Source organism: Callorhinus ursinus, unplaced genomic scaffold (genome assembly GCF_003265705.2).
Source record: "Callorhinus ursinus isolate GAN/ISIS: 27379988/994484 unplaced genomic scaffold, GSC_fseal_2.0 scaffold4, whole genome shotgun sequence".
NCBI lineage: Eukaryota > Metazoa > Chordata > Mammalia > Carnivora > Otariidae > Callorhinus > Callorhinus ursinus.
Window position 1 is genome coordinate 36,446,394 of NW_027397066.1, and position 12,961 is coordinate 36,459,354.

A 12,961-nucleotide genomic window follows, 5' to 3' on the forward strand; every position below is an offset into this window, starting at 1 on the left:
TATAATTAAAACTAATACTACTAACAACTAATATACATAGAATGTCAGGTGTTATCCTAAATACTTGACTAACATTATCTTATTTAACTTTCAGGAAACCCTTTTGGTAGATTTTATTTTTATCCCTACCTTACAGATAAACAAGTTGAGACTTAGATAAAGTGAATTGCCCAAGGTCATCCAGCTAGTAAAAGGTAGAGAGGAAACTCAAACTGCAATCTCTGGGGCACCTGGGTGGCTCAGTCAGTTAAGCGCCTGCCTTCGACTCAGGTCATGATCTTGGGGTCCTGGGATTGAGTGCCACATCGGGTTCCCTGCTCTGCACAGAGCCTCCTCCCTCTCCTCCCCACTCATGCTCTCTCTCTCTCACTATCTCTGTCTCTCAAATAGATAAAATCTTAAAAAAACAAAAACAAAAACCTCTATCTCTGACAACACCCTTGAGATTATAACACTATAAGTTTTATATGTTGCCCATTAATATAGTTAGCAAATTTGCATTGTATTATTCGCTCATTTGCATAATTTGAAGGCTCCATGGTCTAGCTGTTTTACTGGATCGCTCAAACACTCAGAACCAGGACTTTCATAGAATAATTAATGACCTATAAAGTTTATAAAACATAATGACATATGAATTCTTAAAGTTTCATTATAAAACACTTCAAACATTGACATTTGCAAATAGGAATGAAATAATATAAATAAGAAGTCAAATTTAAAAGAAATATCCTGCAATTTCTTATTAAAATATCTCCTGAAAGCTCCTCTATTTTTCTAAGCACTGTGGATATAGCACAAGTATTTATACAAGAGAAGTAAAAATTTATGTTCACACAAAGTATCTACATGAATATCTGTAACCTATCCTTTCATAAACACCAAAAGTAGGTAACAACCCTAATGTAACAAGGAATGGCCAAAGAAACTCTGGCATATCCATACAATGAAATAGTACTTGCAATAAAAAGTAATGAACTATTAATACATGCAGCAATATGAATGACTATCAGATGCATTTTTCAAATGAAAGAGTTGGACCCATAAGGCTGTATACTATCTGATTCCATTTATGTCATATTCTGAAAAAGACAAAAATATAGGGATAGAGAACAGATGAATGGTTTGGTGTGGGAAAACTGGCTGACTATACAGGGTATTAATAGGACATATTATTATATTGATTATGGTGGTGGACATAATTCTACTCATTTTTAAAAAATATATAACTGTAAAGCAAAAAATAAATTTCACTATGTAAGTTAAAAATAAATAACCAATAGGATAAATATTACAGAATATTTAAAGCTACTCAGGAGGGGCACCTGGGTGGCTCAGTCACTTAAGCGTCTTCCTTCAGCTCAGGTCATGATCCCAGGGTCCTGGGATCAAGCCCCACATCGGGCTCCCTGCTTCTCCCTCTCCTCTCTGCTCATGCTCTCTATCGTTATCTTTGTCTCTCTCTCCCAAATAAATAAATAAAATCTTAAAAAGTAAATAAATAAATAAAAAATAAAGCTACGCGGGAAATAGAAAGGTAGAAGGGACAAAAAAACAAAGACCAAATGGCACAAATAGAAAAAAATTAGCAAAACAGGCTGACAATCAACCATATCAATAACTAAACTAATAAATTTATTAACACTCTTAATTAAAAAGGATTATTGGGGCCCCTGGGTGGCTCAGTCAGTTAAGCATCTGCCTTTGGCTCAGGTCATGTTCCCAGGGTCCTGGGATGGAGTCTGGCATCAGGTTCCCTGCTCAGCGGGGAGTCTGCTTCTTCCTCTCCTCCCCACCCCCCCGTGCTCTCTCTTGCTATCTCTGTCTCTCTCTCTCAGATAAATAAATAAAAAGAACCAATTATCAAAGTGGATTTGAAAAGCAGGAATTGAGTACACGTTAGCTTTTAAAAAAGATTTATTTATTTATTTATTTATTTATTTATTTATGAGAGAGAGCGTGCCAGTGAGCATGGGTGGGGCGGGGGAAGGGAGAGGGAGAGGAGAAAGAATCCTCAGACTCCACGCTGAGCACGGAGCCCAAGGCAGGGCTCTATCATAAGACCCTGAGCTCATGACCAGAGCCAAAATCAAGAGTCCACCGCTTAACCCACTGAGCCTCCCAGGTGCCCCAAATACAGGTTATCTTTAAGAGTTATATTTATATGTTAAATATAAATATAAACACAGATCGTTTAAAAGTAGACAGATAGCAAAAGATACTACTTGACAACACCAATCCTTAGAAAATTGTAGTGGTTAATATCAAAATGACCTCTGGTTAAGGAGTACTATCAAACAGAGAAAGGGGCGCCTGGGTGGCTCAGTCGGTTAAGCGACAGCCTTCAGCTCAGGTCATGATCCCAGGGTCCTGGGATCGAGCCCCAAATCGGGCTCCCTGCTCAACGAGGAGCCTGCTTCTCCCTCTGCCTCTCCCACTGCTTGTGTTCTCTTATTCTCTGTCAAATAAATAAATAAATAAATCTTAAAAAAAATAGATGATTCAAACAATAGAAGGATCAATTTGTCAGGAAGACATAACAATTCCAAATGTATATGCACCTAATAGTGGAACTTCAAAATACATAAGATAAAATGACACATCTAAAGTGAGAAATGGACAGTTTTACAAATATATTTCAGAGAACTGCCAATACTTGGAAATTAATCAATTGTTTCATAATCAACTGACAAAATATTTGTACAAAATATAAAAACATTATTCAAACGAATAATTAAAAGATAACTCCTCCAGCCAAATGGAAAAACAATTTGAAAAGACATTTCAAAATAAAAAACACAAATGGTCAATAAGCATATAAATATCCAATAGCATTAGCCATCCGGGAAAAACAAAATAAACCAAAAGATACCACCAAAAACTCACTAAACTAGCTAAATTTAAAGATTGACAGCACCAAAACAATGGCTGCATAAAGCAGAACAGATGCGAATGACCCAGCTTTTTCTTGGTGCTAATCAGTGGCAGGTAAAGCCAGAATGCACTCCTGAAGACAGCAAGAGCTACTGGTCATTGGAGACCTTCCAACCTCCATCTTCAAATTTGAACTTGGAATGGCAGTTCTGTGGAGAAATTCCTCTGTTTGCCACTATTAATTCCCCATTGTTTAATTCAGTATTCCTGAGGTGTTTTTTTTTTTTCAATTAAACATGCTTAGTTAGCACTAAAACCCAGTAAACCATTAATAAGTGTTTTATGTCGCAATTTTGGTATACATCCTTAGTAGAATTAATGAGAAAATTATATAAAAAATATATCAGCATTATCAACATTCTGACATTTATGATCAATAAAAGAATTTTACATAAAACTTTTCAGTTATAAGATCTAAAAATTAGTTTTAAATATAACAATATTATATGTATAAACCAGAATCACGCTAATGGTAATGCAGGCAGCCATATGCTTCTCCTGGTACCATTAAAGAAATAATTAGATCAATACTTTTATAAAAAAAATAAATGCTATTATTATCCCCGTAGGGCATAATCTTGGCCTTTCACTTGAAATAAGTCGGTAAGTTTCCTTCATGATAAATAATGTAATATTAATATCACAGCCGGAGAACTGTTCTCTGAATACACCCAGCAGGTACAGGAATGACAGCCCAATTTTACTTGGAAATATACTATTCCTTCCTAATGAGTATGTCTAGCTTCAAATAACATAGAAGGACAGAGTTAAGAACATAATTAAAATGATTGTATGACATAAAAATGAGCACACAGCTTTGCATGGTAAAGTCTATAGGTCAGTGGTGAAAATCCCTAAAGAAAATGACACAGTTAATTGGCCTAAATATTAGATAAGTAAAGCCATTAGTCAAAATCCTATTTTTCTAACTTCCCCTTTCTTAACACAGTTTTAAATAACTGCAATAATGCAGATGGCATATGTAACACCAATCTGAAAGTCACACTCTAGAAAATATAGGTGTAAACCGAGTTAAGGAGATAACTATGTTTAGTTCCATTTGCTTCAACCAGACTAGCCAGAATCACGGATACAAATGCAAACTAAATGGGTATGGGCACCTTCAAAGTTTCTATTCTTGTGATCAATGGTATTCATTCTAATAATGAATATCTGTATAACTTATCTACAGTTGGTTATGATTCTTATATTAATTCCTTATCAAAATTACTTATAAGAAAAAATATACCTACTGCTTCAGAGGGGAGGCGATCTTTCCTCAGGGATTTTGACATCATTAAGTTCTAAACCCAAGATTCTAGATTAGTGACCCCTCTCAGGCCCTGTTGCTTACAGCCCCTTCTGCTCACATTAAGTATAGTTATATTTCAGAATCCAAAAAAACAGGTAACACGACCTTTTGGCTGTGTTCACTCTCCTTGTCAGTTTGGCAGCATTTGCGATATTGATTCCCTCCTCCTCAATGAAACTCTTCTCTCTGCTGGCACAGATCTCCTCTTACTACCCTTGAGCCTTTCTTTTTTTTTTTTCCTAACTTTTTTTTTCTCTTTCTTAGATTCCACCTCTTTGGATATACTGTCAGTTCTAGAAACCACACATTTACAAACTGCATTTCTGACTGAGACTACAGAAGAACTTCAGTGATGCTAAAGTCATCTTATCATCATCATCATCATCACCTTCATCATCTCCAGGAGCAGCTCTAGCATCTGTCTTCACTTTTTTATTTCCCCACATTAACTATTGTAGAATGAACATTTCTGAGATAGAGGTAGGAGCACATGAGATTTGTTGGGGATAATATCTGTAAAAGACAAAAGGGGAAGAAACACTGGGTAAGGAAAGACTTCAGATTGTGATAGAGACGTGGAAAATGTTAAGAAAAAGATTTGGGAGGCGCTTGGGAGGCTCAGCTGGTTAAGCGTCTGCCTTTGGCTCAGGTCATGATCCCAGGGTCCTGGGATTGGGCCCTGCATCAGGCTCCCCACTTAGTGGGGAGCCTGCTCCCCCCTCCCCCGCCTGCCACTCCGCCAGCTTGTGCTCTCTCTGTCAAATAAATAAATTCTTAAAAAAAAAAAAAGAAAAGGATTTGGGTGGAAGAAACAAGCAGGACTGGGCAGAGAAAGCCTCAAAACACAGTAAAGATCTGACAAAGTCTTGGCTAACCCAGTGGAAAGCTTTAGAGCAAGGACTTCCTATTATAGCAGCCCCACATTGTTTAGAAATGGCCAGGCTCTAGAACACCTGACATGCTCAGCTGCTGATAGAGAGCTGCCCAGGAAAAGCATGACTCTGGTTCAAAAGCCAATGTGGATCCTGAAAGCACTAACAGTAGGAATTGTCCAGCAACTGTACAACTTGCAGCTGACCAGTAGGTTCTTTCTTGAGGGTATGGCTGAGTGGTACAACCCCATGGCAGCCATCCATCCTCTCAATACCTTCCACTTCCATGACTACATTTGACTTCCTCTTGGTGTGTTCCATCCTGACTTCTCCATATCACTCAGTTCTAGACTTAGCCATCAGATTAATTTTCCAAAGCACAATTCTGATTGTACAAATGCCTATTCAAAAGTCTTCAATCTTGTTTAATATTATTACATATTTGTTATTTAATAAATGAAGTTGAAATTCTTTAACTCAGCATTGAAGGCCCACCAAAATATGAGCCCAGTCATTCTTTACAGATTTGTCTAAGAGACAGTAAGGTGCCATAGAAAAGACACTTCAGAGCCAGAGAGATAGGCTTAAAATGCTGATTCTATCCACCACTTGCTAGGTATGTAACATTATTTTCACCTTTATTTCCTCATTAGTAAAATGAAAATATCTGAGGTACATTTTGCAAGTTTATTGAGATAATTGTAGGACACAAAAAACATTTAATGAATTTTAATTTCCTATTACTATTCTTTCTCCTCTGCATGCATCCAGTCAGATCCTTTACCATACCTTGAATATGTTTCATACTTTGCTGTCTATGCCTTACCTCTAATCCTGTTTAAGCCTTTCTCTACAACATAGCATTTTCCCAAGACCTTTTCAGCTATTCAAATCCTACCCATCACCTGAAGTCTTACAGTCTAACCCCTTCTGATCTCCCCATGTAGATGTTGCTCCATCAGTTAGACAAAAACAAAAACAAAATGAAACAAACCAATTGGTTAACACTCATGGGAAGTCGCATGTTCCTTTTTTTCTGCACCCATTTATTTTCATTTATTCCTACAGTAAATGGATCATAAGGTTAAGGGCAGTATATGTATTTATTTATATATAAACATAATACCAAACCTTCTAGCATGGCATTTGCAATAGTAAATCCTCATTAAATATTTCAGTGTAACATCATCTGGTGATATGCAAGCTAACAACTTCATGAAATTATTTAGTGATGTTCTAAAGATACCTGTTTATGCATGATGGCTCCACAAAAGATATATATTTGATAAAATGAAGAAAATATGTTTAGAAAATTTTTGATAGCCACTAATCTATGAAATGCCATCCATGTAAAACAGCATTAAATGAATCAGGAAAACCAGCCCATCCTTTCCATCATTTATTTAACCAAAATTGATTTTCTGCCCTAATCAGCCAAAGTCCTTGAAAGAGCTGTCAATATCTACTTTCTTCCTCATCTCTCCTAGCCTCCTCCTATTCACTGCAATCAGACTTCTGTCCCCTCCACCTGAATACAACCATTCTCACATGCACCAATATATTCCACGTTGGCTACCTGGAACATTTGAAGGGTACATTTTGATTCACTCAGTATCACAATTTCATTCAGATCTCTGTCCAAATATAGCTCCTCAGCTTCCCCAAACCTCTACCTATTCCTTTAATGTGCTCTGTCCTCACATACATATTATTTTACCTGACATAGTTAACTATCGACTTTTTAAATTGGTCAATTTTTAAAATCTCCTTTTAAAAACTCCTAATGGAAGTTTAATAAGAACATAGACTTCATCTTATTCGCTGTTTCATCCTCAGCACTTAGAATGGCTCTGTCAGTAAATAACTGTGGCATACATGAATAAGTGATGTTCTGAAGATAACATTATGGGTTAGATAATCCAATATTTTCACCACAGGACTGAAATTAGTTCAATTTTTGGTTATTAAAAACAGGACTTTTGTCCATTAAAAGTACCCAAACAAACCCATTTAGTTAGTAACAAAACCAAGTCAGACATCCATATGGTTTTGGCCATTGCTTCAGAAAAAATAATGGAGACCTGCTGCAAAATTATCTTTGTTACTGACTTTGAAATTGTGTGCACATGAACCATAAGGTTCCCAAGAGGTCTGGGGATCTCAGCAGGAACCCTAAAACTCTGTGGAGATTTCTGAAATAAATAAATCACTGAGTTCTGAGTTTGAAGAGCTTCAGGCTCACACCCCCTCCCACTTGCTTTTTGTTGTTGTTTATTTTATATATTGAAATTCCACACAATATTTCCTTTGGATGAGAAGATTTAAAAAATGAGGTTCTGTTATTTTAACAACATAAAAATCCAGAAAATATTAATTTAAAGTATCAATATGTTCTCATAGGACAAAGAGTTCATAAGATCCTTGAAACATGAATCTGACCTTCCAGTAACTACATTATCTCTCTGCTTAGAACACTACTGAGTACAGAGGGATGGCATCAATTATAGCTATTAGATTGAGCTGAAAAGAATCACTTATTCTTTCTTCAACATTTTAGTTTCACTTTATTAAGTCAACATTCAAACTCCATTAAATGTCCATTCATCTTTGCATATATAGCCCAGTCTAAAAAAGTAAGAAAATATGAAATAATCTACTTTTTTGTTTTTGTTTTTGTAATAAATAGGAGAAAGGAAGAAACCAGCCTGGGAATCTAGTGGACCTCTTGCCTGGTCACCACTAGGAACACAAGCATTCTCTTCCCATTCCATGATTCTTGAAGATTTTGCTCACTTACCTTAGATCAATCACCACCTTGGATGCAGCCCAGTATGCATTAAATGAAGCCAGCTTACCTAAATGAAGGCCTTTTTAGCTCTGCTGAACTGACTTTATTCAGCTTACAGTGGCATCACCACATTTATCAATGACCTGTTTGAACTCTACTACCTCTGAAGCACTGACATGCCCACGTGTGATTAAGTATGTGATATATGTGATGATGGTTGGGAAAGGGCACAGCTCCCTTGATGGACAGGGACAGGAAACTCACTAATAAAGAGACTAGAAAGGCATCAGATTTTGTGTGTATGTATATGTATATATGAGATATATGATATATATAGGAGACACATGATATACATGATACATATGTATATATACATATATATGAATTAAGTATCTTCTAAAATCTTTTGCCCAATTGGGTGGTTTTCTTACTATTTAGTTGTGACATCTCTTTATATATTTTTTATATAGTTCCTTGTCAGATACATATTTTGTAAATATTTCCTCCCAAATGATAGCTTGCCTTTTCATTTTTGTGTCTTTTGAAAGGCAAAATTTCTGACTTTGCTTAAGTCAATTTTTTTAATTTTTACTTTTTTTTACACTTCATGGTTTTTGTATGCTACAAGTAATCTTTGCCAAATCCAATGTCACTAAGATTTTTCTAAAATTTTTCTTCTAGAAGTTTATACTTTCACTATTATATTTAGGTCTATGATCACTTAGAATTAAATTTTATATAATGTATGAAGTAAGGTTTGGGATTTTTTTTTTTTTCATATGACTACCCAGTTTTTTCAGGCACCATTTTTTAATTACCTTTCTCCACCTAATTGCCTTCTCAACTTTGTGCAGGTTTTATTTCTGGATTCTCTATTTACTTCCAATAATATTTATGTCAACATTTACATCAATACCACCTGTTCTTGATTTCTGTGACTTTATAATAAGTCTTGAAATCAGTAATTTAAGTCCTTCAATTTTTCTTCTTTTTTCAAAATTGGCTTGGTTATTATAGGTACTTGATAATTCCATATAAATTTTATAATCAGCTTGTCAATTTTTACAAAAAATCCTGATGAGATTTTGACTGCGACTGCTCTGAATCTAACAATGTCACTAAGAACTCACATCTTAATATTGAGCTGTCCAAACAATGAACATAGTATAGCTTCCCATTCTGGTAAGTCTTATATAATTTTTCTCATCGATTATTTTTAGTTTTCATCATTTTTAATATATTGACCTTTTTAGATTTAATGTAATTATCAATAGTTTAGGCTTAGAAATCATCTTGCTTTTTTTTTGTCTCATGTTACTTCTTTTATCTTTTTAAAAATATTTCTGTTGATTAATTGAACATTATTCCATTTTATTTCTTTTTTTAAGATTTATTTATTTCAGAGAGAGAGAGAGAGAAAACGAGGGCAAGTGGAGGGAGGGGCAGAAGAAGGAGAGAATCCTTGAGCAGACTCCACCCCATTGAACGCAGAGCCTGACGTGGGGCTCAATCCCAGGACCCTGGGATCATGACCTGAGCCGAAATCAAGAGCCAGCCACCCAACTGACTGAACCACCCAGGCAACCCTCCATCTTATTTTTATCATTTGCCTATTAATTGCACCTATTAAGGGTATTTTTATGGTTGCTCTATGGTTTATAATATGCATATACATCTTTTACTTACAATAACCATACTTTCAAATAACACTATATTACTTTATATATATAATGGAAAAACTTTATAAAAGGATGCTAACACATCTTTGACTGGTACATGTATTACGTATCACAGAATGTTGTTATTATCTTATTTTAAAGAGTCAACTATATTTTTTTAATTACAAAATGGGAAAATAATCTATTTACATACACCCACATATTTGTCAGTGCCAGCAATCTTAGTTTTCTAACATTCATACATAACTCCATCTTTCCCAATCTTATTACCACTAACCTACTGCTTTATTTGGTCAGGTTTTTTTGTTTTTGTTTCTTTGTAGTAAATATAACATGTCTCTCTCTCTCCGATCTCTTTTGTTAAACAAACTATACTATACATTTTTTCTATGATTTTCTATGATAAAATTTTAATCGTATCAGCTTCCAGGCTTAATCTTTTTGATTTTCGCAATTTCTAAATTAAGTAAAAACTTCTTAGATTGACCTAGTGGGCTTCCCACTCCCTGTCCCTAACTAACATTTCCAGATAGTTTGATCCTATTCCTTCCTGCTTACTTTTCATACCAGTGAAACTGGATGACTCTTTCCTAAATATGACATGGAGTCCCATCCGTGAGCAATGGTTCTCTCCATCTGAAACAGCCTTTTCTAGAGGCTTGCCTTTTCCACTTGTCAAAATCACATCTTTAAGGTCCATCTCAGATACTATATGCTTCATGAAGCCTAAAGAAGATAGATGTAAATTCCTTCTTCTGAGCCATTATAATACACTCTTATTTTATTAACTTACTAAGCACTCCGTGTGTGCCACTTACTTTTCTTTTTTAAGATTTTATTTATTTGACAAAGAGAGACAGAGAGCACAAGCATGGGGAGCAGCAGAGGGAGAGGGAGAAGCAGGCTTTTCACGGAGCAGGGAGCCTGATGCAGGGCTTGATCCCAGGGCCCCAGGATCATGACCTGAGCCGAAGGCAGACACTTCACCAACTGAGCCACCCAGGTGACCCTGCCACTTAGTTTTCTAAGTCTGCCAATTATTTCATCCAAGCCTCATAAAGTCCTGCTGAGTGAGTGCTGTAATTATCTTTATCTTACAAATGGGGAAATTAAGGCACAGGGTTGATAAATAAGTTGTCTACATTTGTACTACTTATGCTATGTTACTTTACTCAGCACATCCTTACATTATCATAGATATAAACTGCACGAGGGCACTGGCTTTGCAAAATATTTAGTAAAGACCTTGAATACAGCAGGCATGATACAGTAAGTATTTGTGCCTGCTCTGGAAGGCAGAAAGAGTGAGAAATAATAGTCATGAAATGCTATTCTCTTCTAAAGTTGATATGATTTGGGGAAAATGAATAAAAGCACAAGAATTAGGAAGTTGGCAGTAAATAATAGAATGGTTTTAGCTGCCTTGATACTTTATGTTGAGTAATTGTTTTATTAAAACTAAAAATTGGAGTAGAAAACTTTATGAAAATTGAGTCAACTGAGAAAAATTCAATAACTAACAGTTATCATGGAAATTCCGTTTCCACATAAGTTTAAATTTACCCCTTTATCCAATAAAACATTATTTTTAAAAATTACAAATTATTGTTGAGAAAAATCTTAAAACATAAGATTTCTTATTTCTTTTAAAACAGGGAATACCAAAATATTATTTACCCTTTCTCTTGAAAATCCATTCATTAGAAATATTGATTTCTAAATTAGGCAGTTATAAGGTCATGCCTTCAGGAGTTAGTGAGATCAATGAGGACATTTGCTTTATTGCCGGACATGCTGCTTCTTGTGTCTTCTTCCTCATTAAGAATCATGACACATTGTTTCCATTTTTGGTAACACTAATCTGTGCTGTTAATAGTTTGTGATGTAAAATTCACTAAATTAGGCAATATAAATTCATACATAATTTTAAGAATATTTCCTGCCACTATGGGTGGTTCTAATCCTATTATAATCCTCTATGGACTCTGCAGTATATTTTCCAGTAAGAAATTGTTTTCATTTTTTTCTTAGTGAATTTGTTTTAACTGCTAGAGCTATCAGAATGTGACTTCTACACAAATATTTACATAACTAGGAAAATTTACTATCCAGTGTCTCAGTGAAAATTATTTGGTCTATATATTGAGGGCATGGACACAACCAAGAAACCCAGATTAGCATACTTCTCTGTTCAAGAATATCAATTTCCAACTAAGAATGTTATTTATTTACTTTTGCATTCCATATGGTACAGTGTAGTTACTTAAAATATTCAATAAATGAACAAAGCTACTGGAAGAGTTAAATATAATCATTAAAGAAAATTCATAAAATTATAGAAAATAATATAATTTACAATAAAGGTTAAAAAAATTAAAAATCTGACTATAATCATCAACAATAATTTGTAAAGTAATCACTATCTAAACTTGGAAAATAATTACACAAACACACGAATGCACACATTTAACCCTATATATATGTAGATACACTATACATAACTTCTTCATCCCATATTGACTTTGTTTCTCATGGCTGAGTAGTACACAACATTTTTACTCTGAATTTTTCCTAGTTTTCAGATTTTGACTACAGCTTAAGAGTGTCTAACTTTGCACGAAAAGTCTTTTTTACTACCTTTCACTTAACTTTACTCTTTTACCTACTTTACATAAAACTTATTAAGATCCTAAAGATTACAAGCAGTTTGCTCTGAGTTAAGAATGATGGATGTATTCTCACTTCTTAATTTTCTTTGCATCATTTTTTTCTTATTTGCAAAATAAAAAAGAAAGGAAAGACTAAGCATTATTAGCTGACAATTATGAGAGTAATTGCTCCTTTCTCTTAACAGGTTCTTAAATCCCCATCCCTTTCTCTATCCCCATCAGGTACCTAGGTCCTAGGCAAGGTAGTATCAAGTGAAAGGAGCAGAATTTATGTGATCCATATTTCATTTCTGACTCAGCCTGCTCTTTATGTAACTTAGAACAAGAGGCCTTATCTATATGAGGAGATTAATGACCATGATGGTTATGATACAAAATTGTCGTAAGACTCAATAATTCCACATTTAGAACATTTTGAAAACTCTGAACAGTATAAAATTAATAAATATTAGTTTTGTAGAAAATCCTCCATTGTAAGATGTCATACCATTTTCCACAAAACTCAGTTTAAGGGCAGTTATTGAAAAAAAGGCATTTAAATAAAAAACAAAATTTTGAAGCAAAGATATAAAAATAGTTAACAGTCACATTACATTAATTAGTATCTCTTTCTCTACTGCACCATTTTGTACCCCTTTTAAAGATGAGCAAACTGAAAAACAGGTTAAATAATTTGACAAATGTTACACTAGCAAAGTGGTAGAACA

At 34.7% G+C, this 12,961-nt stretch overlaps 1 protein-coding gene across 2 annotated transcripts in view; it reads right to left on the reverse strand.

Moving 5' to 3' along the window:
• Positions 1 to 12,961, reverse strand: part of KCTD8 (potassium channel tetramerization domain containing 8) — a 235,680-nt gene that overhangs the window by 128,790 nt on the left and 93,929 nt on the right. The window contains exon 2 of one of the 2 annotated variants that reach the window (XM_073891598.1): positions 4,059 to 4,759. The exons of the other annotated variant lie outside the window; for it this stretch is intronic. Coding sequence (XP_073747699.1) covers positions 4,692 to 4,759 — 68 coding nt within the window. The 3' untranslated portion in view covers positions 4,059 to 4,691. Of the gene's footprint in view, positions 1 to 4,058; positions 4,760 to 12,961 lie in introns of those variants that run through there. 2 annotated transcript variants of the gene reach the window in all.